Source organism: Thamnophis sirtalis, unplaced genomic scaffold, assembly GCF_051295495.1.
Source record: "Thamnophis sirtalis isolate CommonGarterSnake01/CBP01778 unplaced genomic scaffold, rThaSir2_p1.2 scaffold_7, whole genome shotgun sequence".
In the NCBI taxonomy this organism is placed as follows: domain Eukaryota; kingdom Metazoa; phylum Chordata; class Lepidosauria; order Squamata; family Natricidae; genus Thamnophis; species Thamnophis sirtalis.
This window is the reverse complement of record NW_028261387.1, coordinates 89089236-89116735: the sequence shown is the minus strand read 5'-3', so window position 1 is coordinate 89116735 and position 27500 is coordinate 89089236. Positions and strand designations below refer to the sequence as shown.

At 43.7% G+C, this 27500-nt stretch overlaps 1 protein-coding gene across 1 annotated transcript in view; it reads right to left on the bottom strand.

Moving 5' to 3' along the window:
- NTSR1 (neurotensin receptor 1) overlaps positions 1-26112 on the bottom strand; it is a 174157-nt gene extending 148045 nt beyond the window's left edge. Inside the window, 2 exon segments of the mRNA XM_087720570.1 lie at positions 25113-25424; positions 25426-26112. Coding sequence (XP_087576696.1) covers positions 25113-25424; positions 25426-25809 — 696 coding nt within the window. The 5' untranslated portion in view covers positions 25810-26112.
- Between the last annotated feature and the right edge of the window lie 1388 nt (positions 26113-27500).

The window sequence follows — 27500 nt, the reverse complement described above, 5'->3', positions numbered from 1 at the left end:
TGGAATGGAATAAAATAAAATAGAACGGAAAGGAATGGAATAGAATAGAATGGAATAGAATAGAACGGAATGGAACAGGATGGAATAGAATGGAATGGAATAAAATAGAATGGAATGGAATGGAATAGAATAGAATGGAATAGAATAGAACGGAATGGAACAGGATGGAATAGAATGGAATGGAATAAAATAGAACGGAAAGGAATGGAATAGAATAGAATGGAATAGAATAGAACGGAATGGAACAGGATGGAATGGAATGGAATGGAATAAAATAGAATGGAATGGAATGGAATAGAATAGAATGGAATAGAATAGAATAGAATAGAATAGAATGGAATGGAATGTAACGAAATGAAACGGAATGGAACGGAACAGAACAGAACAGAACTGAATAGAATAGAATAGCAGAGTTGGAAGGGAACTTAGAGGTCTTCTAGTCCAATCCCCTGCTCAGGCAGGAAATCCCTCTGGGCATGCCAACTGTTGCCCGTGGCTCTTCCGAGTACCGATGCGCACATGCGTGGTAGCCAGCTGGTCTTCATGCATGTGGGACCCCCGGAAACTGGAAGAGCAGTTTCCTGGTGCGCACACACACACACACACACTGGGAAGCTGAGCTTCCGGTTTCTGGCACACCAACTGGTCTTCGTGTGGGCATGCACATCAAAAACCAGAAGACCAGATGACCGCCGTGCATGCACATGCCAGAAACTGGAAGCTCAGCTTCCTGGCATGCACATGCGCACCAAGGAGCTGTTCTTCCAGTTTCCAGTGTTCCCCACGTGCATGCGCTCCCATTTCAGCACTCAGTGCCAAAAAGGTTTGCCAACACTGTCCTATACCATTTGAGACCAATGGTTGTCCAATCATTTCTTAAAAACAAAAACTTCCAGTGTTGGAGAATTCACAACTTCTGGAGGCAAGTTATTCCACTGATTAATTGTTCTCACTGTCAGGAAATTTGCTTCTTGTCCTGCCTTCAGGGGTTCCACCACAAAACCGCGCTCGACTAAACCGCGCTCGACTAAACCGCATAGCTGACGTCATCAACAGGGCGACAACAGCGCGGAGACAGAGCACGCTGTAAACGCTAAACCTAAAATTAACCCCTAAACCTAAACCTAACCCCCCTAAACCTAATCCTAAACCTAACCCTAAACCTAACCCTTAACCTAACCCTAAACCTAACCCTAAACCTAACCCTTAACCTAACCCTAAACCTAACCCTTAACCTAACCCTAAACCTAATCCTAATCCTAACCCTTAACCTAACCCTAACCCTAACCCTAACCCTTAACCTAACCCTAAAGCTAACCCTAAAGCTAACCCTTACCTTAAGTTGAATCGGCTTGCTTTCAAAGTGCTATTTAAAGCGCCCTTCTTTCTCCGCGCTAGCTGTTGTCGCCCTGTTGATGACGTCAGCGACGCGGTTTAATCGGGTGCGGCTTAGTCGAGCGCGGTTTTGACGGGTCATGGCCTTCAGGTGCCTTGGAGAATAGCTTGACTCCCTCTTTTTTTGTGGCAATCCCTGAGATATTGGAACACTGCTATCATGTGACAGCTAGTCCTTCTTTACATTAAACTAGACAAGCCCAATTCCTGAAAGGTTTTCACTTCCACAGTTTGGGAGAACTAATCCGAACCTGCTGAATACCATCTCTGCAAGAAGCCATCTATGTCCAAATTGAGGTAGAGGGATACAACGTCATCTGTCTCCAGGCTATAACACAGTCCTTTCAGCAGTTCCAAGAAGGCTCCACACCCATTTGCACCACTCCGGTAACCCTGAGGACACAGATAAATCTCCAACTGGTCTTCATGTGGGCATGCACATCAAAACACCCATGTTACACCTATCCTCCGCGAGCTGCACTGGCTACCGATCAGTCTCCGGATACGCTTCAAAGTGCTAGTCGTAACTTATAAAGCCCTTCATGGTATTGGACCTGGGTACTTGAGAGACCGCCTGCTGCCAATTACCTCCCAAAGACCCATTAGATCACACAGGGTCGGCCTCCTCCGGGTTCCGTCTACCAGCCAATGCCACCTGGCTACTACCTGGGGGAGGGCCTTCTCTGTGGCAGCTCCGGCCCTCTGGAACGAACTCCCCACAGAGATTCGGACCCTCACCTCTCTCCAGGCCTTCCGAAAAGCCGTCAAGACCTGGCTTTGCCGGCAGGCCTGGGGTTGATGAGTTCCCCTCCCCTCTCAACCTGTGTGGTTGTGTGATTCTTGGCTATTTTAACTACTTGTATTGTGTTCTATGTTTCCCTTTTTCCCCTTTGAGTTGTTCGCCACCCTGAGTCCCTCCCGGAGAAGGGCGGCATACAAATAAAATAAATCTAAATCTAAATCTGACCTCAACAACCCTCTAAAAAGGATGCAAATGACCAGCTGTCTGCCAGGAGTATCAATCCTTCCATTCCCCAATCCTTCCATTCCTCAATCAGAGCTGAAGGAGTTTCTTGGATGAGAAGTGAAATGTCTTTAAAGAAAAACAAAGAATGTCCAGTTGCCCCTTGAAAAAAGCACCTTTGGGACCTTCCTTCCTCCCTCCCTCTTTCTTCCCTCCCTCCCTCCCTTCTTTCTTTCTTTCTTTCTTTCTTTCTTTCTTTCTTTCTTTCTTTCTTTCTTTCTTTCTTTCTTTCTTTCTTTCGTCTTCTTTCCCCACCCAAATCAAATCACCCCCCTACAAGGTCCTTATGTGCCATCTCTCCTGCAGCTACTTCTGAGACCGCAGTGCTGCACGTGTGTCTGATGTTCCCGCGGAGTGAAGAACATTTGAGAATGTGGGTCAAAGAAAAAGGAGGCAGTGGCTAAATCTCAAGAGCTGGGTGGAAAGGTCTCTCCCTCCCCCCCCCTCTCTCTCCAGTCTCCGTGCAGAATTGCTCCGGGCCAGGCCTGCATTCTGAGCCCCAGAGAATAGGAAGCCATGCATAGGCCTCCCGGATCTGCTGATTATTGACCTGGTGTAATGCTGAATATTTCTTCAGCCAAACTGAACCAGAGTAAATGGTTTTCAGTTTATATGTCAAAACATGAACTCTATTTTTCATTTAATTTATCAGTCTATATTGTCTCAGTCTCTGTATGTGTATACTATGTCTGTTTCCACAGTTTTTAGCTAGAGTATTTCTTTTATTCTCTCTCTCATCTATCTATTCATCTTTGTCTGTCTGTCTGTCTGTCTGTCTGTCTGTCTATTATCCATCCATCCATCCATCCATTTATCTATCTCTTATCTATGTATCTATCTATGTATCTATGTATCTATCTATCTATGTATGTATCTATATCTATCTATCTATCTATCTATCTATCTATCTATCTATCTATCTATCTATCAATCATCTCTCTCTCTATATATCTCTCTATCTCTCTCTATCTCTCTATCTCTCTATATCTATATCTATATCTATATCTATATCTATATCTATATCTATATCTATATCTATATCTATATCTACATCTACATCTACATCTACATCTACATCTACATCTACATCTACATCTACATCTACATCTACATCTACATCTACATCTACATCTACATCTACATACATACATACATACATATATATATTGATTGTGTGTGTGTGTGTGTGTGTGTCTGTCTGTCTGTCTGTCTGTCTGTCTGTCTGTGTCAGTGGTGGGTTGCTCCTGGTTCACTCCAAACCGGCAGTAAAAATATTTGCAACCCAACACGTGTGTGTGTGTGTGTGTGTGTGTGTGTGTGTGTGTGTGTGTGTATGTTGCAGCATAACTCTTGAACGCCTCAAGCAATTTCAACCAAACTTGGTACACAGATGATTTACTCTCCGGAAACAAATACTGTGGTGATAAGACACCCCTAACACCCCTTGGGGTGTGTGGTCTGTTAAGATACAGCCTGCTGTGCCATACTGGCTTCTACAGTACAGCACAGTGGTGTTACCATGGTAACAGCTTCACAGTACTCCACAAGGGGGGTCCCTCTGGTAAGGGGGAAAATCCAACATTACAAATTATGTTTGGTTCTGACATTTTCCCCCTATAAATAAATACATGGGCAACGCTGTGTTATCAACTAGTATAACTATATCTATAATTCTATCTATCTATCTATCTATCTATCTATCTATCTATCTATCTATCTATCTATCTATCTATCTATCTATCTATCTATCTATCTATCTATCATCTATCTATCTATCTATCTATCATCTATCTATCTGTATTTATGTCTGTGTGTGTGTGTGTCTTTCTGGCTTTATCTATGCTCTCTCTCTCTCTCTCTCTCTCTCTCTCTCTCTCTCTCTCTCTCTCTCTCTCTCTCTCTCTCACTCTAATCTATCATCTTGTGCAGTTTTTTCTATAGCTTTTACTTTCCTCTTTCTATATTACCTATGTACATTTTCTCTCTCCCTCTCTTTCCAATTTATGTCTACTACAGTATCTCTCCTCTGTTTACGGTATGTTTTCTTTGTATCTTTCTATATAATCGATCAGTGCTCTCTCTATCTGAACACATATTGTTGAAAAGAATTTGAATTTCCCCTCAGGGAAAAGGGCGGCCTATAAATAAACTCAACTACCAACTACCACCAATGCTTGGATGAATTGATCCAAGTGGATGCCTCCTGATCTGGATGAGGGGATCAAATTTGCAGATGACACCAAGATGGCAGGAATAGCCAAGATGGCAAGATGGCAGGAATAGCCAACACTCCAGGGGACAGGCTTAGATACAGAAGGATCTTGACAAACTTGAAGATTGGGCACTATTTAATAAAATGAAATTCAATGGAGAAAAGAGTAAGGTTCTACATTTAGGCAAGAAAAACCAAAATACAGTAGTACAGTATAGGTGGTACCTTGCTCAACAGTAGTAACTGTGAAAGGGATCTTGGAGTCCTAGTGGACAACCATTTAAATAGGAGCCAGCCGTGTGCGGCAGCTGCCAAAAAAGCCAACACAGTTCTAGGCTGCATCAACAGAGGAAGAGAATCAAGATCACATGAAGTGTTAATACCACTTTATAATGCCTTGGTAAGGTCACACTTGGAATACTGCATTCAGTTTTGGTTGCTACGATGTAGAAAAGATGTGGAGACTCTAGAAAGAGTGCAGAGAAGAGCAACAAAGAGGATTAGGGGACTGGAGACTAAAACATATGAAGAACAGTTGCAGGAACTGGGTATGTCTAGTTTAATAGAAAGAAGGACTAGGGGAGATATGATAGCAGCCTTCCAATATCTCAGGGGTTGCCACAAAGGAGAGGGAGTCAAACTATTCTCCCAAGCAACTGAGGGCAGAACAAGAAGCAATGGGTGGAAACTGATCAAGGAGAGAAGCAATTTAGAACTGAGGAGAAATTTCCTGACAGTTAGAACAATTAAATCACCGGAAGAACTTGCCTCCAGAAGTTGTGAATGCCCCAACACTGGAAGTCTTTAAGAAGATGTTGGATAGCCATTTGTCTGGAACGATATAGGGTTTCCTGCCTAGGCAGGGGGTTGGACTAGAAGATCTCCAAGGTCCCTTCCAAATCTGCTATTGTATTGTATTGTATTGTATTGTATTGTATTGTATTGTATTGTATTGTATTGTATTGTATTGTATTGTATTGTATTGTATTGTATTGTATTGTATTGTATTGTATTGTATTGTATTGCTACCACGGAGTGGGAAAGATCCCCTCAAAACACGGAAAAGCATTTATTAGTGCTTGGAAACTGTATTTTATTATTTGGTGTGTGTGTTTGTGGCTGGGAGCCTGACAGTGGTGGGATAGTAATGTAGACTGATTGGGCCGAATGCTGCTTGTGGGCAAAACCAAAATTAATTGCTTTTTTAAAAAAAATAATTAATTTGCAGAGGAGAAAGGAGTGATTTATTTGTAAATTTATTCAAGCCTATTGTTTAAAGTGTAGCACTAATTTGCCAGTGCTTCGACTACAATATTTCTCTATTCACCTGTCTAGCTAGAGAACCTCCCAATTCAGCAAAGGGCTCAAAGTGATTAATCGTCCAAAGGAACACACTAATACAGAATTAGAGCTGATATAATTAATCTAGGTAGACTTAATAGCACTTGTACATCAGCGGTGCGATTCCCTTCCCTACCAATTCGCAAATGTGAGAGCACCAGTGGTGGGTTACAGCCGGTACGCCCCAGTGCAGGCATACTGATGCCTGCAGGGAGCACCAGATACTGTTCCGGTACGGTGCTCTGGAAGGCCCACCCGCCCGCCATCCTTACCTGTATTTCAGGGGTGGGTTTCTCGCCCTGTTCCAACCGGTTCGGTTGGAACGGGGCCGGCGGTGTCCTCATGCACGTGTGCAGCGCATGTGCGAATGCGTGCGGCGCACGCATGCATACTAGCATCTGTGCGATGCTCCAGCTGCTCCTGGAGGATCGCGCAGGCGCTGTATGCGTCCTGCGCATGCGTGGAAGCGCAGAACTCGTCAAAACCAGGTAAGGAGTGTGGGCGGGCGCGGGGGCCCTTCGCCGTTCCCGGAAGTTACTTACTTCCGGGTTCGCCAACCAACCGGTTCGCAGGGACCGCCGTGAACCGGTTAAAACCTACCCCTGCTGTATTTGACCCAACCAGGCCATTTGCGCAAGCACATTAGGTCGGGATGGGTAGGCAGAGCCTCCCGCAGCCACCGCTACCGGTTCGCCTGAATCAGAGAGGACTGGCTGAATACCACCTCTTTTGTACATTCGGCAGAACAATCAAAGTTGGAGGCGTTCTTAAGATCAGGTATTAGGGCTTTGCAAAGGTTGTGTGATGCCACCAAGAACACATGTCATTGGTGGCAAGTATATTTTTGGTCCTTCTCCTCTCATTGATTTCATGGGACATCACAAAGTTAGTTGGGAAAGATGGCCCTGCAGGAGGCATGCAGGTCAATATTGTAAAAATACACGTCTTACACTTAGCAACAGCACTTAGACTTATATACTGCTTTACAGGGCTTTGCAGCCCGCTCTAAGTGGTTTACAGAGTCAGCCCATTGTCACCAAGAATCTGGGCCCTCATTTTAATGAACTTGGAAGGATGGAAGGCTGAGTCAACCTTGAGCCTGATGAGATTTGAACTGCCAAATTGCAGGCAGCTGGCAGGCAGCAGAAGTACCGTATTTTTGGGAGTATAACATGCACTGGAGTATAAGTCACACCAAGGTTTTGAAGAGGCAAATAAAAAAAAAAAGTTTTTATACTCTGCAAACCTCCCAAAAATGGTCCATTTTTTTTTTCAAAAAAAAAGGGCATGAATAGCCTTTAGGAGGCTTGTAGAGTGCTCCGGGGGAGGGGAGGGCAAAATTGAGCAACAAATGGGTCATTCCATTTGGCCTCAGAGATTCTCGGAAAGAACGCTAACGATCAGATGACTGCAAGAAATATAAATCATGCCAGTGTGCATGAGAGTTCATGACTGAAAGAGACATGGTAAGAAGGTCAGCCAATGAATATGCACAGCAACTAAGTCAGCCAATGAGGGCTGTTTGGAAACTGAAACACTATTTGCCGGAGAGAGGTAGGAGCCTGGGCGTGGCTTAGCTCTGCAGCTCTGAGTCTGAGCTCTAAACTAGTCTGCTGCTCTGAACTGAAATTAAAACTATTCTCTCCTCTGCTTGTGTTTGCTTGCATTTGCTACCAAGTTGCAAAAATTTTGTTTGGGTATTGTATATATGGCTTATGTGTTATTATGTATGTAAAGAGAAGTTATTGAATCCTGCCGAATCAGTTACCTGTGTGTGCTCTCTGAATGTGATTGCTGTAACAAACTCTGACAAATCTTTACATCCCCCTCCAATCAATGAGAACTGAAGAAGCTTCTTTGGGTGAGAAGCGAAACGTCTTCAAAGAAAAACAAATAATGTCCAGTTGCCTCTTGAAAAAACACCTTTGGGACCACCAGGAAATGGGTGTTTAACAGCTTAAATAGCTCTCGTGGTCAGGAAATTCCTCCTTATTTTGAGTTGGATTTCTCTGTGATACAATTCTTGTTTATACCCTCAAGCACTATAGAGAATAAATTCACACACTTTTTCCTGTGACAAACCTTCACTAATTGGAAGTCTGCCTCCCCTTAATCTTTTCTTCCTCAGGCTAAATGTACTCACTCATTTTATTCAGCCTTCATAGGATTTAGCCTCAAAGACTCTCACTCCCATTTTCAACTTCTCTGCGTTCCTTACAGTTGCTCACCATCCTTCTAACATTATGGTGACCCAAACTGGACGCATGATTCAAGCTCTGAAGTCTGGCCAATGTAACCTTACAACGTAAAGGTTCCCCTCGCACATATGTGCTAGTCGTTCCCAACTCTAGGGGGCGGTGCTCATCTCTTTTTCAAAGCCGAAGAGCCAGCGCTGTCCAAAGATGTCTCCGTGGTCATGTGGCCGGCATGACTAAATGCCAAAGGCGCACGGAACTCTGTTGCCTTCCCACTAAATTGGTTCCTATTTTTCTACTTGCATTTGTTAAACATGCTTTCTAACTGCTAGGTTGGCAGAAGCTGGGACAAGTAACGGGAGCTCACTCCGTTACGTGGTGCTAGGGATTCGAACCTCCAAACTGCCGATTTTTCTGATCAACAAGCTCAGCGTCTTAGCCCCTGAGCCACCTTGTAACCTTATAGGGAGCTATAAGTTCAGCATCTTACAGGTGGTCCTTAATTTATGACCACAAATGAGCTCAAAATTTCCATTGCTAAGCAAGATAGTTGTGAAGTGAGATTTGCCCCAAATTACGACCCTTCTTGCCACAGTTGTTAATGTTTAATGTTGTTTAATGTTTATTGCATTTGTATGCCGTCCTATCCCGAGAGACTCAGGGCGGCTAACAAGCAAGGGGGAAGGGAAATACAAACAAAAAACAAAACAGACAAGTTAAAAACAGAGCAACAATCACAACAGTTTAAATGGGGCCAGGAACTCATTAGCCCCAGGCCTGCCGGAACAGCCAGGTCTTAGTGGCTTTGCGGAAAGCCGGAAGGGTGGTGAGGGTCCGGATCTCCACGGGGAGATTGTTCCAGAGGGCCGGAGCAGCCACAGAGAAGGCCCTCCCCCAAGGGGTCGACAGTCAACATTGGCTAGCTGATGGTATTTGGAGGAGGCCTAATCTGTGGGATCTAATTGGTCGTAGGGAGATGATTGGCAGGAGGCGGTCTCTCAAGTACCCAGTTAAGGGTAATGACTGCAGTTGTTAAGTTAATAATATGGTTGTTAAGTGAATCTGGCTTCCTCATTGATCTTCCTTGTTAGAAGGTTGCAAAAGATGATCGCACGACCCTGGGACCTTGCAACCATCATAAGTACATGCCAGTTGCTAAGTGTCCGAATTTTGATCCCACGACAAATGGAGATGCTGCAACAGTCATAAGTGTGAAAGGTGGTCGTAAGTCACTTTTTCCAGTGCCCTTGTAACTTCCAATGGTCACTAAATGAACGAATGGCTGTAAGTAGTCTGTATAAGACGTGTTTTGATAGCTCTGCTTTTGAAATCAAATCGAGTTGATAGTGCAAGCTTGAATTGAATTTGAATTGAATTTTATTATTTGTATGCCGCCCTTCTCCGGGAGGGAGAATATATGGAACATCAAAACTACTGGTGTGTATAATTAATGGCATAAAGAATTGGCATATCCAATAAGAGTACATCAAAGGGATGTGTATTTTTCTTTGAACTTGAGGTTGAAATTAATTCATCAAATGTGTTAAGTTTATTGGACCTGCTAAGGAATGTCTGTGAACATTTAGATTTCAGATCTTCTATGTTTGCAATTCAAGGAAATTTGAGGGCATTTTATATCAAGTCATTGTCAGACCTGGGAGCAATCTTTTACATTGGGGCCTTCAGGCCTGCCACATTTTCTGCTGTTGGAAAATAGGAGGGGGGATTATATGGAGTATGGGAGATATAGAGTCAATATAACATTCCTTTCTCAGAGAGTCAAGGACACCTTGCCCTGCAGCTGTGATGGTGTGACTGGGAGGCATCTCCTGTTTTGGATGGTGCCTGGTTGGGTCATGGGACGGAGATGTGGGTGCTGGGCAGGGAGTTAAGCTTTCGTTTGGATGGGAAAACTTTCAGATTTGGGTTTTCCCAGCTGTGCCAATAGGACATCTCTAATAAAATGGAAGGGACGCGGTGGCTCAGTGGCTAAGACGCGGAGCTTGTCGATCAGAAAGGTCGGCAGTTCGGAGGTTCGAATCCCTACCGCTGCGTAACAGGGTGAGCTCCTGTTACCTGTCCCAGCTTCTGCCAACCTAGCAGTTCAAAAGCAGGTAAAAATGCAAGTAGAAAAATAGGAACTGCCTTTGGTGGGAAGGTAACAGCATTCCATGCTCCTTCGGCAATTAGTCATGCTGGCCACATGATCATGGAGGTATCTTCGGATAGCGCTGGCTCTTCGGCTTTGAAACGGAGATGAGCACTGCCCCCTAGAGTTGGGAATGACTAGCACATATGTGCGAGGGAACCCTTTATCTTTACCTTTACTAATAAAATGGCGTGACCCGTCAAAACCGCGGTCCACAAAAGCGCGATCGACGAAAGCGCGCATTTGACGTCATCACAGCGCGACGAAAAAAATTAAAAATTGAAATAAAATTAAAATTAAAGCAAGCCGATTCACATAAAGGTAAGGGTTAGGGTTAGGGTTAGGTTAAGGGTTAGGGTTAGGTTTAGAGCGTTAGCGTTACGTTTAGCGTTAGGTTAAGGGTTAGCGTTAGGTTTAGCGTTACGTTAACGGTTAGGTTTAGGGTTAGGTTTAGGGTTAGGTTTAGGGTTAGGTTTAGGGTTAGGTTTAGGGTTAGGTTTAGGGTTAGGTTTAGGGTTAGGTTTAGGGTTAGGTTTAGGGTTAGGTTTAGGGTTAGGTTTAGGGTTAGGTTTAGGGTTAGGTTTGGGGGGTTAGGGTAAGGTTTTCGCTTTATTTTTACATTTTTCGATCACAGCGCGATGTTTTCGTCGCGCTGTGATGACGTCAAATGCGCGCTTTCATCGACCGCGATTTTGTCATCCGCGGTTTTGTGGTGGAACCATAAAATGGAACTTTGAGAAAACCCAAGCCTTGGACTGTCCTTTCATTAGGGGTGTTACTTGGAACCCTGGCAGGGGTTTGATTTGATTTTGTTACTGGATCCTTATACAAGTAACATTCTCGACTTACGACCACAATCAAAATCCTTGCCCTAAGTCATTGCAGTCATAACTGAACACTTGTTTTGATAAAAGAATGTAATGGTTAGCTTTATTACCCATTAGATAGCTGCATGATACCTGTTGAAATTTGATTTTCTTAATTCTTTTTTTCTTCTTTTACTAATGGAATTTATTGTATGCTATAAAGGTGAACACGTGTTTTTGGCTGGATGGCTACAGGCATCAAATAACCTTGACTAGACATTTTAAGGTCATGGCGGCCTTAATAATTTAATCCCTGTGCATATCTCTAACACAGAGATTTGAAATCATTACACCCAGAAGTTAAAGCATAATATGCTTTGTCGCCATATTTTCAATGTGTTTTATGGCCTCCAAAGTTAATGTTGATGACACAGTAACAATAATAATAGGCGCTTTGGGTGAAATCCTAAAACATCTGGAGCAGCACTTGAACACCATCAGCATTGACAATTGACAATCAGTCAATTGTAACAGGCAGATTTACTTGGAACAGCTGTCCTCCTGCAACGATATCTTTAACAGTATCAAACAATGACATCTGCCTATTTCAGGTCCTTGGAAAGGACTCAATACATGGATAAAAATGTCAAATCCAGTCTAAACATCTGGTTGACTGTGCAACCAACCATAATTATCTCTATCCCCAATAAGATGAGTTTTGTTTGGAAAACAAACAGCAGAGAAATTTGCTATTTGCTGTTGTCCAGTCACTAAGTTGTGTCTGAGTCTTCATGACCCCCATGAACCAAAGCATACCAGGCCCCACTTCCTCCACTGTCTCTTAGCAGAATTGGCCAATGCACCATGGCCAATTTACATGGCCAACTCATCATGGCCAACTCACATGGCCAACTCATCACAGACAACTCACCATGGCCAACTCGCTATAGTTAACTCGCCATGGCCAACTCACCATGGCCAACTCACCATGGTCAATTCACCATGGCTAACTCGCCATGGCCAACTCGCCACCATCAACTCACCATGGCCAAGTCACCTTGACCAACTTGCAGAGGGATCAATTGCCACGGCTAACTCATCACAGAACCACTCAGCACAGGATAATTCAACAAATATAAAAGTTAAATTAATTTCAATAGAACTGTCCTGCCTTGAGCTATGCCATGGCGAGTTGGCCATAGCGAGTTGTCCTGCAGTGAATTAATCATGAAGACATGACCCTTCAAGACATAATAGGATTAACCCATCTAGCAGCAGAGCTCACCACATGGCACAATCTCCTAAGGACCTTGCATCATCCCCAGCAAACTTCAACCAAATGCATCTCAGACAAACATGACCCCCCCCATGGGAGTCTGACAACAGCCAACAGAATACATGTTCTTGCACAGGAACAGGACTCTTCCACAGTCATCAAGCATAAGTCATATTAACTCAAGTATTTTAACTCAGGTATTTATACATGTCACCATCATCATATCTCCATTTTCATTTGACTATAATTGTTTAAACGTCCTTCATCATAAAATATATCAAGATTTAATACATAACCACATACTGGCATTTCATTTACTATTTCTAAAATCCTCCAATGACACTAAATCCTTATATCCTATTCGAGCGAAACTATATTCATTATCCCTCCTTTATTTGACTATATCCTGCATCATATCATTCCCCCCCCCTGGTAATCAAGACTTAACTAAATCTAACTTAATTCTTTTTTTAAATTATTATTATTAACCTTTATATATAATCCAAAAGGGTTTGGTGCCATTCAATATTCACATCCAATTATTACTTATAATAACACTACACATTGTATACATTATTATCATTATCAATTATTTATTTAACTATATCTTTTATCACTAAATTTTGCTAAGTTTAGCTAGTTTTAAATTATACTCTTCCATGTATCAACTAGTATCTTTCCAATAACAAAACCGTGTCTTATCTTCTGCCATTTGTGGCATCAGTCCTCTGATTATCTCCTTAATCAGCTTTGTATGGACTCCTCTTAGCAACTCCTTGCTTATAAGATCTCTCATATAATTTCGATGCCCTTCTTCTGTTTCCTTGATCTGCTTATCTTTGATTGTCGGTGGTGTTATCAAAACTATTGCTAATAAGGTTTGTCTTTTTGAGTCCATAAATTCTTTTATTTTTTCCTCTTCTGTATCTTCCCATCTGGGGTAAGTTTCCCCTCCATTTAATTTTAAGAACCCACGTGCTTCTGCTTCATCATTAAACCATCTTTCCAATCAGCCTCCATGTTTCCGGTGTCTTTCTCCCAGCTTGGAACTGAACCAGAGAGATATTTCTTCCAAAACCTGTTTCTAAAGAACCGTCAGAGTTGATTTCCTTTGCAGAGAAATATTTATCAGCAAATCTTTGTATTTGGATGTAGATTCTAGATTTTTCCTTCAAAAAAGCTCGTGCTTAAATGAACTTTCCCCCCTGTTTGGCTGTGCTTTTTTGTGAACCAATCCCTTAATGCACGTCTAAAGCAGTGATCTGTTGCCTCGGAGAGAGTATCTGACAATGTGAGTAAAGAAATGTAATTTTGAGATGGGGAAAAATGCTAGTTCAACTTGACATCACCGGGTGTTTTCCAAATGATAGAAAGAACAACTTGAAGGAAAGCTAAGGGGGTCGCAGAAGGAGAAGGCCTGGGGTTAATCTCACTTCTAAATTGCTACTTGAGGAGGAGAGAATGCCGTCCGTCCGTGTGAGGGCAGGCGAAGTAATAGAGGCTTCTCATCCATCAAAACATCTTATTCATCGGAGCAGGTTAGGGACAGATCAGCCAGGAGACCGTCTGTCACAAAGAGTTGACACCAACTTGATAGCCCATAAATCAATTTATCAGAAGGTGGAAAGCTTACGTGTTTTAATAAAATTGGGTTAGATGGAAGAGGTATCACCAGACACTGATTTTTCACCTTGTAGGCTAATGCAGCTGTTTTGCTACAATGTTATCTACTATCACTTATTTTATTTATTCATTTATTTGTCTGTCTGTCTAGCTGTCTGTTTGTCTGTCTATATCATTTGTCTGTCTGTCTGTCTGTCTGTCTGCCTGCCTGCCTGCCTGCCTGCCTGCCTGCATCTATCTATCTATCTATCTATCTATCTATCTATCTATCTATCTATCTATCTATCTATCTATCTATCTATCTATCTATCTATCTACCTACCTACCTACCTACCTACCTACCTACCTACCTACCTACCTACCTATCTATCTATCATCTGTCTATCCATGTCCATGTCCATGTCCGTCCGTCCATCCATCCATCCATCCATCCATCTATCATCTGTCTATCTATGTCCATGTCCGTCCGTCCATCCGTCCATCCATCCATCCATCCATCCATCCATCCATCCATCCATCCATCCATCCATCCATCCATCCATCCATCCATCCATCCATCCATCCATCCATCCATCTATCTATCTATCTATCTATCTATCTATCTATCTATCTATCTATCATCTATTTCCTGCCTTTATTATTTGTATAAATAACTCAAGGTAGCAAACATATCTAATATTCTTTCCTTCTCCTATTTCCCCCCACCACAACAACCCTGTGAGGTGGGTTGGGTAAAGAGAGAAGGGAGTGGGGGTGGGTGGTCCAAAGTCACACAGCCCGCCTTCATGCTTAAGGTGGGGCTAAAACTCACCGTCTCTTTGTGATTGGTCCAAAGTCACCTAGCCAGCTTTTGTGCCTATGGTAAGGTGGGACTGGAACTCCCAGTCTCCTGGTTTCTAACCTAATGCCTTAACCACTCATTAATCTTACTCACTTGATCGTCCTGTAGCAAAAGGTAAATAGCGTAGGAAAACGTTGCGACACAGGACCCTAATGTGCAGGCTCCATTGCTGTCAGGATTATGAGCCGTTGTGGCACCGTGGTTAGAACGCAAGTACTGCAGGCTACTTCTGCTGACTGCTGATTGCCAGCAGTTCGAATCTCACCAGGCTCAAGGTTGACTCAGCCTTCCATCCTTCCGAGGTGGGTAAAATGAGGACCCAGATTGTTGGGGGCAAGAGGCTGACTCTGTAAACCACTCAGAGAGGGCTGTAAAATCACTGTAAAGCAGCATATAAGTAAGTGCTATTGCTATTATCAATATGGTTTTTCCTGCTTTCATATCCATCTCAGCCTCTAGTCTTGTTTCAGTTGATTCTTTTTCAACACAACATCCCCCCTAAAATTCTTCTTTGGGACTAAATACCACCCCCCCTCCTCCCTCCTCTGTCTTATTGTTATCTTAATTTTCTCTCTGATCATTTTATGCTTGCCCTGTGCTCTGCGCTATTTTACAGTAAGTGGTTTATGATAGCTGTTCTCCACTAAGTTCATGTGCCAAGACTTGGGAGGAGATGGGTCTGTTTTACATCAAAAGAGCAGACCTTAGCTGCTCTTAATCAGTGGGCAGATAATTAATTTAGGCTGCACTCGTGCAGCCGTTTTCAATCAAATTGACTTGCCCTAAATAGCCTGCGATTATATTTATTGGGATGGTGGGGGGCTAATTGGAGGGTTTGAAAGAAGGATGCCGTAGCTTCCTGTTTTGCTGGTTCATCGAAAGGCCAGACTGAAGACACTTAACTGCAGGAAATACATCGACAATATATTTCTTGAAATAACTCGGTTCCGATTGTTGATCCTGATCAAGGCTAAAGGCTGGCCTGCTTTCTTTCTGAGTCTTAGTACAATAGTACTTGAGTTGCAGCTACAATGGAGCCCAGAATTCCCACTGCTGAGCGAGATAAGAGTTCAGTGAGTTTTGCCCCATTGTATGACTTTCCTTGCCACAGTTGCTAAGTGAATCACTGCAGTTGTTAAGTTAGTAACACCCGGAGGTGGGTTCACCCACAAATGCGCGCTCGACAAAAGCGCGCCCATGAAACCGCAGCGAGAAAACCGCGAGTTCTAAATCGTGCCGCCGAATGAGTACAGAAGCGCGCCGACAACAGCGCACCAACAAAAGCGCGCCTTCAATGAACAAGTAATAACCGCGAGTTCTAAACCTAACCCTAAACCTAACTCTAAACCTAACCCTAAACCTAACCCTGAGCCTAACCCTGAGCCTAACCTTCAACCTAACCCTTACCTTAACTTAAATTGTGCTTCCCTTACCTTAACTTAAATTGTGCTTCCCTTACCTTAACTTAAATCGCGCTTCTGTCGGCGCGCTGTTGTCGGAGCCCTGTTGTGGGCGCGTTGATGACGTCGCGGTTTTCTCGCTGTGGTTTCGTCGGCGCGCTTTTGTGATGCACGCATTTGTCAGGTCACGCCGGAGGTGGGCTGCTGGGGGTTTGCATGGCTTCGGACAATCCTCTAGCTAGGATTCCGCCCAATTCGGCGAACCCCCAAATGCCACCGGTGGCTGGCCATGCCCACCCTCCCCCTCCCACCCCCAGGAATCACCATGTGGCCCATTCATCATGCCAGGTAAGTGCAGGGCCTACGTGGAGGTTCAGGGAAGGCGGAAAATGGGCCTACCAGAGGTTCTGGAAGTCCAGAAATGGGCCTGTTTCCAGCTTCCAGAGTGCCCCCGGAGCCCAGGGGAAGCAGTTTTCATCCCCCTGGAGCTTGAAGAAAGTCTCTGGAGCCTGGGGAGGGCAAAAACTCTCACTCCGCCGTGCAGGTGCCGGTGGCACGCAGAGCCATTTGTTAGCGCATATGAAGCATTTCCATTTCTAATTCTAATTCCATCCCATCCCATATATTCTATTCTATTCTATTCTATTCTATTCTATTCTATTCTATTCTATTCTATTCTATTCTATTCTATTCTATTCTATTCCATTCCATTCCATTCCATTCCATATATTCTACTCTATTTCTATTTCTATTATTTCTATTTCTATTTCTATTATTTCTATTATTTCTATTATTTCTATTATTTCTATTATTTCTATTATTTCTATTATTTCTATTTCTATTTCTATTTCTATTTCTATTTCTATTTCTATTTCTATTTCTATTTCTATTTCTATTTAAATTTCTATTTCTATTTCTATTTCTATTTCTATTATTTCTATTTGTTTTTCTATTTCCATTTCCATTTCTAATTCTAATTCCATCCCATCCCATATATTCTATTCTATTCTATTCTATTCTATTCTACCCTACCCTACCCTACCCTATCCCATTCCATTCTAATTCCATCCCATCTATTCTATTCTATTCTATTCTATTCTATTCTATTCTATTCTATTCTATTCTATTCTATTCTATTCTATTCCATTCCATTCCATTCCATTCTAATTCCATTCCATCCCATATATTCTATTCTATTCTATTCTATTCTATTCTATTCTATTCTATTCTATTCTATTCTATTCTATTCTATTCTAATTTTATTTCTAATTCTAATTCCATTCCACCCCATCCCATATATCCTATCCTATCCTATCCTATATTTTGTTTTATTCAACCCCACCCCACCCCATCCTATCCTATCCAATCCATGCCATTTGTGACATGCCTTTTCTTTCAGACAACTGCCCTATGGAATAGCATCCTTCAAAAATCCTAACAGCTCCAACCCTACTCTCTTTTAAATGAGCCTTACAATCTGGCTCTATCCCCAGGTATGACACAAGCCTATTATGTGGGTGGTTTTGTTGGGCTTCTTGTCCCTTTGCTGGATCTTCTTGTTCCTGCTTATCATTCTGATAGTTGTCAAAAGAAGAAAAGTATTTGTAGGTCAGGATTTAACTGTGGGCTCCCTGGTGCTCTCTGAGCCTGGTGGTTTTCTTACAGACGTTTAATGACCCAAATGGGTAACATCATCAGTGCTAGCATGGAGTGAGGTTGGTTCTCTGTTTGTATACAAGTGGCTTGCCCTCACTGTAAACACACAAGGTAATGAAGGAACCACAAAGATATAAACACAGTCTAATGAAGAAGCCACTTCAGTGGTGGGTTTGGACCGGTTCGGACCAGTTCAGCCAAACCGGTAGTGGTTTGGCGGCCTGGGTCACTGGAACCGGCAGTGACCCAGGCCTGCCATGCCCCTGAACCGGTTCCCAGTTTTCATCTTGTTTTTCAGTTCTATGCATGCGCAGAACAAATTTTATTGCATTGCGCATGCGCACGCAGTGTGCATCAAGTGTGCCCGTGCGCAGCGCACACACAAGCGAACCGGCAGTAGTGCCTGCCGGAACCCACCCTGAGCCCCTTGTATATAAACAGAGAGCAAACCCCACTCCCTTCTAGCACTGATGATGTTATTTAGTTTGATAATGAAATGTCTCCACAAAAACAGCCAGGTTCAGAGAGCACCAAGGGTCCCACATCTGATCTTTGCGCTGTATGCTTCTAAATTGGATATCCCAAAACATCTGAAGGAATACCGTATTTTTCAGAGTATAAGACGCACTTTTTTCCCTCAAAAAAGAGGGTGAAAATCTGGGTGCGTCTTATACACTGAATACCGCATTTTGGTCTCCTGAAACTCCGCCCACTTTGCAAAAATGGCCGTGCATAGCCTGTAGGAGCCTTGTAGAGTGCTCCTGAAGGTGAGGGAGGGAAAAATGAGTGAAAAATGGGCAGTTTTTTGCTCATTTTTGCCCTTCCCCCAGCCCCCAGGAGCACTCTACAAGCCTCCTAAAGGCTATGCATGGGCTTTGTTTTTAACAAAAAAAGGGCCCGTTTTCGTGAAAAAATGGGTCGTTTTTGGGAGGTTTTCAGAGTTAAAAAACTTTTTTTTAATTTGCCTCTTCAAAATCTTGGTGCGTCTTATACACCGAAAAATATGGTACTTTTTAAATGGGATAAATTAAGAATATCCACTATTGATGATCTTGGAATTGGAAAGACTGCCTTTAATGAGTTTTAACTTCATTAGAAGAGAGAGGTCTCATAAATTTAATCCCCATCCTGTAAGACAGCAGCCCCCAACCTCTTGGGCACCAGAGGGGGCATAGTTTCTCATGTTGCCTGCATCCTGGGAATAGGACTTTGCTTGCTTGCGTGGCCCAGTTTCTGGCCTACCGTGACCTGGTGCTGATCCACAGACTGGAGGTTGGGGAGCCCCGATTTAAGAAAATAACAAAGAAAAAAATATTTGCTGTGAACTCCACATAGGTGTCAGGAAGGGTATCCGGCCAGTTAATGCTCAACCCTATCGTGTCGCCCCAACTCTACCCCAAATTAAGGGATTACAGGATCATAAAAAGGGAGCTATTTAAATAATAAAAAATTGAAGAAGATAACAGTTCCCGTCACAGAAAGTCGAACCTGTGCTTTGAGCAAAGACTGTTCCTCCAAGAAATGCTGTGAATTCTCTCTCTCTCTCTCTCTCTCTCTCTCTCTCTCTCTCTCTCTCTCTCTCTCTCTCCCTCTCTCTCTCTCTCTCTCTCTCTCTCTCTGATAATCTCCTGATTCCTGAAACGCAATCAGTACCGAGTTATTTTCAACCAATAATCTAGTTTCATAAAAGGTCACTTTCTATACTCCTGGATAACAAGGCTATTACGCTGCACTCATCGTCCAGGGCGGCCAATTTGCCTTACGAGATGATAGAAAATTGATCCAAGCATTTTATCTCTCTGCAGATTTCCTCAGGGATTGGTGGAACTATCCATTATTATTATTATTATTATTTGCAAATCTCATACTTGAATTGATCTTCCTTTGAAAGGTGGACTATATTTTGTCTGTCTGTGTTCAAACATGCAGATTATTGCTTCTAATTTTGCAGAATACGGACTCTTTTTGCAAGCCAGGTTTCCCGGTGGATTTGTACACATCTAAAACGAAGGCGTGCATTTTTGTGTGGGCAGATTTCCCCCGAATTGTAGCATACAGGTAGTCCTCGACATACAGCAGTTCATTTAGTGACGGTTCAAAAATACAATGGAACTGGAAAAAGGGACTTCTGACCATTTTTCACATGACCATTGCAACACCCCTCTGGTTGCGTGATCAAAATTCAGATGTTTGGCAACTGACTCATATTTATGATGGTTGCAGTGCCCTGGGGTCATGTGATCCCCTTTTGCCACCTTATGACAAGCAACGTCAATGGGGAAACCAGATTCACTTAACAACCGTGTTACTAATTTAACAACGGCAGTGAAGAAACGTGGCAAGAGAAGTCGTCAAATGGGGCCGAACTCACTCAACACATTTCTCACTTAACAACATACATTTTGGGCTCAATTGTGGTCGTAAGTTGAGGACTACCTGCATTTCTGCTGAAAAAGCTGTGATTTAGGGCAGTGTTTCTCAACCTTGTCAACTTGAAGATGTCTGGACTTCAACTCCCAGAATTCCCCAGCCAGCGAATGCTGGCTGGGGAATTCTGGGAGTTGAAGTCCAGACATCTTCAAGTTGACAAGGTTGGGAAACACTGATTTAGGGATCCTTCTAGATTCACAGCTCCTGCCAGAGAAACAGGTGGAAAGATGAACAAGCTGTACCTGGGGCACCAAGAGCCGAGGTGGCGCAGTGGTTAAATGCAGCACTGCAGGCTACTTCAGCTGACTGCAGTTCTGCAGTTCGGCTGTTCAAATCTCACTGGCTCAGGGTTGACTCAGCCTTCCATCCTTCCGAGGTGGGTAAAATGAGGACCCGGATTGTTGTTGGGGGCAATATGCTGACTCTGTAAACCGCTTAGAGAGGGCTGAAAGCCCTATGAAGCGGTATATAAGTCTAACTGCTATTGCTATTGCTACAATCACCAACCTACAGTTTTCCCTGCAAGTGTGACTCATATCTTAATTGTGTCCTATTAGGACTCTGACTACCAGCTCCATGGAGAGTGGCTTTTTAGCAGAATACGGAGAAGATACCGCTGGTGCGGAACACAATGACATGACTATTATCCCAAAGGTGCTTTTTCAAGAGGCAACTGGACTTTCTGATTTTTCTTTGAAGAGAGTTTGCTTCTCATCCAAGAAGCCTCTTCAGCTCTGACTGGACTCAGCTGCCAGTCAGAGCTGAAGAAGCTTCTTGGATGAGAAGTGAAACATCTTCAAAGAAAAACCAGAAAGTCCAGCTGCCTCTTGAAAAAGCACCTTTGGGACAACCGGATGACTAAGAATCTCCAACAGACAACATGACTGTTAGTTTGGACAATCTGTTTATGCAGAATAACAGTTGTTGAGGATGCCACACTCTCCACTGCTTGCTTTCCAAGTTTGGCTCAAAATATTCACCTCTAAAGTTCCATGAAATGAGGCACCAGGATGTATCAGGTTCTACCTTATTAAAACATACAAAGAACAGTTGCAGGAATTTGGTATGTGTAGTTTAATGAAAAGAAGGACCAGCGGTGACATGACAGTAGTCTTCCAATATCTGAGAGGCTGCCACAAAGACGAGGGGCTCAAGGTATTCCCCAAAGCACCAGAAGGCAGAACAAGAAGCAATGGATGGAAATTAATCAAGGAGAGAACCAGCGTAGAACTAAGGAGAAATTTCCTGACAATTAAGCAGTGGAACAACTTGCTTTCAGTTGTGGGTACTCCATAAGAAGAAGAAGAAGAAGAAGAAGAAGAAGAAGAAGAAGAAGAAGAAGAAGAAGAAGAAGAAGAAGAAGAAGAAGAAGAAGAAGAAGAAGAAAGGGGAAGGGGAAGGGGAAGGGGAAGGGGAAGGAGAAGGAGAAGGAGAAGGAGAAGAAGAAGAAGAAGAAGAAGAAGAAGAAGAAGAAGAAGAAGAAGAAGAAGAAGAAGAAGAAGAAGAAAGGGGAAGGGGAAGGGGAAGGGGAAGGGGAAGGGGAAGGGGAAGGGGAAGGGGAAGGGGAAGGGGAAGGAGAAGGAGAAGGAGAAGAAGAAGAAGAAGAAGAAGAAGAAGAAGAAGAAGAAGAAGAAGAAGAAGAAGAAGAAGAAGAAAGGGGAAGGGGAAGGAGAAGGAGAAGAAGAAGAAGAAGAAGAAGAAGAAGAAGAAGAAGAAGAAGAAGAAGAAGAAGAAGAAGAAGAAGAAGAAAGGGGAAGGGGAAGAAGAAGAAGAAAGGGGAAGGGGAAGGAGAAGGAGGAGGAGGAGGAGAAGAAGAAGAAGAGAAGAAGAAGAAGAAGAAGAAGAAGAAGAAGAAGAAGAAGAAGAAGAAAGGGAAAGGGGAAGAAGAAGAAGAAGAAGAAGAAGAAGAAGAAGAAGAAGAAGAAGAAGAAGAAGAAGAAGAAAGGGGAAGGGGAAGGAGAAGGAGGAGGAGAAGAAGAAGAAGAAGAAGAAGAAGAAGAAGAAGAAGAAGAAGAAGAAGAAGAAGAAGAAGAAGAAAGGGGAAGGGGAAGGGGAAGGAGAAGGAGAAGGAGAAGGAGAAGAAGAAGAAGAAGAAGAAGAAGAAGAAGAAGAAGAAGAAGAAGAAGAAGAAAGGGGAAGGGGAAGAAGAAGAAGAAGAAGAAGGAGGAGGAGGAGGAGGAGGAGGAGAAGAAGAAGAAGAAGAAGAAGAAGGAGGAGAAGAAGAGCAGCATCTTCAAAGAAAAACCAGAAAGTCCAGTTGCCTCTTGAAAAAAGCACTTTTGGGACAATCATGACTTGGATGACGGAGAATCTCCATAGACTTTTAAGAAGAGATTGGTCAACCATTGGTCTGAAATGGTATAGGGTTTCCTGCTTGAGCAGGTGGGTTGGACTAGAAGACCTCCAAGATCCCTTCCCAACTCTGTTATTCTGCTAAGAGTTCTGTCTTAGGATGGGCTTCCTCAACAGAGATCCTCGCCTTGAAGAACATGTGGCCCCAGAAACACATCTGCTTCCAACACTTGCCTGCATTCCAGAAAGCTATGCTATTTTAGCCAGCCTTTTAAAACATGAATTTGTAGGGGGCTATCTGATAATAGTATTGTTATTATTTCTTTTTCTGCTATTATAAGTTAAGCATTCTGGTTTTGAGGTCTCTGTTCAGAGCTTTTATTGATTAGGGAGGTTGATAAATATTTGACAAGAGATACTTGCTGCTCAGCATCATTTCAAAACCATCCAAGCATTCTATTTAGCAACTTTTCTAGGGAGGAGGGTTAAATAACAGTATTGCAACCTATGACTTCTCCCAAGTTCAACCAGATTCAACTAGATTCCTCCATGAGTAAATATGAAGAATTAGCCAAGCAGACGAGTGAAACGGATTTAGGGGAGAGAATCTGTCTTTCAAATCGTTGCACGGATTTGTGGTGGTGGAAACACTTTCTGCTCCTTAATGTCATGCATTACACGCTAAGAGGGCTATATAGCAAAATGCTTCTTGATTTTGCCCTGGCAAATTGAAAATCCCTTCATCCTCTTTGGATTTTTTTTTTCAAAAAGCAATTGCAATGTGCAATTCTAAATTTGGAGCAGCAAACGTTTTGAATTTTTTTTGGATCCCATCGCTAGAGAGTTGGTTTAACAAATAGGGGGAAAATGTTCTGGATTGCTTTGTGCTGAAGTTGACAGTCGGTTCTTGTGGATTAGAGGTTTTCTTTCTTTCTTTCTTTCTTTCTTTCTTTCTTTCTTTCTTTCTTTCTGTCTGTCTTTCTTTCTTTCTTTCTTTTTTTCTGTCTTCCTTCCTTTCTATCTTTCTTCTTTCTGTCTCTCCTTCATTTTTCCCTCCCTTCCTTCCTTTCTTCCTTCCTTCTGTCTCTTTCTCCCTCCCTCCCTCCCTCCTTTCTTTTTTCTTTCTGTCTTCCTTCCTTCCTTTCTATCTTTCTTCTTTCTCTGTCTCTCCTTCCTTTTTCCCTCCCTTCCTTCCTTTCTTCCTTCCTTCTATCTCTTTCACCCCCCCTCCCTCCTTTCTTTTTTCTTTCTGTCTTCCTTCCTTCCTATCTTTCTTCTTTCTCTGTCTCTCCTTCATTTTTCCCTCCCTTCCTTCCTTTCTTCCTTCCTTCTGTCTCTTTCTCCCTCCCTCCCTCCCTCCCTCCTTTCTTTTTTCTTTCTGTCTTCCTTCCTTCCTTTCTATCTTTCTTCTTTCTCTGTCTCTCCTTCATTCTTCCCTCCCTCCCTCCCTCCCTTTCTTCCTTCCTTCTGTCTCTTTCTCCCTCCCTCCCTCCTTTTTTTCTTTTTTCTTTCTGTCTTCCTTCCTTCCTTTCTATCTTTCTTCTTTCTCTGTCTCTCCTTCATTCTTCCCTCCTTCCCTCCCTCCCTTCCTTTCTTCCTTCCTTCGGTCTTTTTCTCCCTCCCTCCCTCCCTCCTTTCTTTCTTTCTTTCTTTCTCTCTCTCTTCCTCCCTCCCTCTCCCTCCCTCCCTCCCTCCCTCTCTTTCTTTTTCTCTCCCCATGTTGTTCTGAAAAATCCAACCACTTTCAAAGGGCAGAGGTGGACAAAATTATACAGCAAAGTAAACGTTCACAGAACAGGTTAAAACATAAAAACAAGGGAGAAATCAATGCAATTCGGTCAGTTTGTCCATTGTAGGCGGTTGCCCAGTTGGTGCAGCTCCCAATTCTGATTTCACCAAAGCAGCTCACATTCAACCCCGCTTGCCTCCTCCACTATTTCTGACAACGCAAAGCAACAAGGCTGGTTTTCGCAAACCGTGTAGACGCACTGAACGACACCCTCCGACTTTTGCACTTTGTTCCTGTTCCCGCAGGACTGACCCGTTTGGAAGTAAGTGTTGTCGGCGCACGTACCTTTCATCTCCGCCTCCCCCTCTCCCATGTTCTTCTAAAGAGGGCACCGTGTGAAACAGTCTTGACACAAATGGAAGAGGGTTGTTTTGCAAAGTTTAGTGAGCTGGCTCAAGTCTTCGGGGACCGGCTGCACGCACGAATTCCAAACTGTCAAACAACATGGGGCACTGTGTGTGTTTTAAGCATCTGCTGCCATCTGCCCTGACATGGGAGAGCTTATGGATTTATAGAGAGAGAGAAAAAAGCACCACTCTCTGCCTCTATTTGCTTCTCTCCTTCTCTTTTTTAAAGCCGTTAACTCATCTCCGAATTGTAGGCATTAAATCTAGCTAGACCCGGGTGCAATAGAGACAAGCTACTCACCCTAAGCCAAAAGAAAAGCAGGCAAAGGGACTCACCTGGATGGCCACCTTCAGCACGGAGTCATCCACAATCTGGGTGCAGACCAGCGAGTCGGGATCTTGGGGTACCCGGTAGATCTCGCCCATGATTAAGATCATGGGGATGGCGAGCAGGAAGGAGGCGACCCAGATGCAACTGATGAATTTTTTGGTCCGGCTCCTGGACATGATGCTCTTGGCTTTGAACGGGTGACAGATGGCCATGTACCTCTCGACGCTCAGGCTGGCGATGTTGAGAGAGGTCGCGTAGGTGCAAGCATCCCTCAGGAAGTAGTATCCCTTGCAGACATCGTTGCCGAAAGCCCAGGGGGTGATGGACCCAGATGAAGTTGTAGAGTTCGATGGGCATGCAGAGGAGGAAGATGAGCAGGTCGGAGAAGGCCAAGCTGGCCAGATGATAGTGGACGGTGCTTTGGAGATTCTGCAGGGACTTCTTCCTCACCAGGGTGTAAGCCGTGATGGAGTTGCCCACCGTCCCCAGCAGGAAGAGTACCAGGTAGATGACGGTCACCATAACCTTGGAGTAGATGTCCGTGTTCACATCCAGATCTTCCTCGTTGTGCGGGATGGACCCAGGTCCTGAACAGTTGGAGTGGTTCTCCGCCTCAGGCAGGACAGAGTTAGCGGAGGGCAGGTGAAACTCACTCATAAGGTAACTCAGCGGGTAGAAGGAAGAAGTTGTGTTGAGATGCATGGCTTGGCTCTCCAGTGCTGCACCCCAAGGAGAGTTGCAGTGGTTGCTTCGAGGACCCAAGCTTGTTTTTTTTCCCCCCAAGCAGGAGATGTGGGAGATGCAGCTGGCACCTTCCTTGCCTGGCAGAGTGAAGCAAAAAATAAATAAACTCCCACTATGCACCCGAAGAGGAAACTTGACTCGCTTCCATAGGAGGGAAAGGAGGAGCCTACAGACCAGCCTCTCAGTCTCTGTGCAAAGGGAGGGGAGGAGACAGGTTTAACCAGCCCTCGTGCAGAGACGAGGGCCAGAAAGCTGCCAGCAGCCGCTTCTCAGAGTGAATGCATCTTCACTCTGCAAAACAGCGGCTGTGTCTTTCCCTCGACCCTCCCTCTCTCCCTCCCCCTCCTTTTTTTTGGTCTCTGTGCAAGCCACGGATTCCCATTCCCTCCAGATGGGAAATTGCAATAATGTGCTTGAACAGGTCATGCGCCTCCCTTGCTCATAGGATGAGCAAAGAAGCATTAAGGAGGCTCGTCCGGTTTGCAAAAGAGGACACAGATAATTCTTCCCGAAAGATTTGTATTTATATTTGTATTGATTAGTTTGTCAAGCGTGTACAAGAGAGCAGGCATAAATATAAACATGGATGTGAACGAAAGAAATGAATGCAAATAAACGGGGACAGTAGGACAGGGACGTTAGGCACGCTGGTGCGCTTATGCACGCCCAATAGATGGTCCCTATTTACACCTATTTTTACATCCTACTGTTGAAAGAAATGTCCTTCTGGGTTCAGCTCCAAGTGGGAAGAAGACACTGGAGACATGGAGGCTGCTTGGAAAGATGGTTTATTGTTGGACAGGACCACATGGCTTGAGCCCTGTACAGAAAAGGTGATCACATGCTTCAATGTTGGTGGAGAAGAAGTGAAGGGCTGAGGGAGGGGCTTGCTAGGCTTTTATACCCTGTTCAGTCCCACCTCTCTGTTTCCTGTTCCTGTGTAAGAAATGTATTCTGACTGGTTGTCAGACTCCCATGGTGCCATGCAGGGGGCTACTCTCTAGGCTGTGATGAGTTCTCAGTTGCCTTGTGGTCAGTTGAGTAATATCCCTTCCCCCTACAGCTGCAGTGAGGAGAAGTCTTTATTATGTAAAGTGGGCTAGCCTGGCCATCTTAATGGCCCATTAGCTGGGGGTGGGCAGAAAGCTATAGGCAACTATTCTGTCTTTTGAAACATGTTTCTTTTCACATCCAGAGAAATATTCTGCCTTTTCAATATTTCCTAGGATATTTCATTTTTCTGGGAGAGGGCTGGATGATAACTTCCCACACTACCTCCACCTGGTTTAAACATTTGGTCTTCTGTATCCACCACCACCTCTTTCTTTTTATTGAAAATTTTAGGGAAAAAAAAACTTTTACAAATTTCCATTTCCATTCCCATTTATTGAATTATAGGCCGCCCAATCCCGGAGGACTCCGGGCAGCTTACAGAAATAAGAAATATTAAAAAGGATTAAAACAAATAAGATACAACAAATTAAAAGAAACACAACATACACCCAGTCTAAGCGGGGCTGGACCTCAATCAAGAGGTCAACAGCCCCAGGCCTGCCGGAAAAGCCAGATTTTGATAGCTTTACGGAAGGCCATGAGAGTGGGTAGGGTCTGGATCTCTGGGGGTAGCTCATTCCATAGGGCCGGAGCGG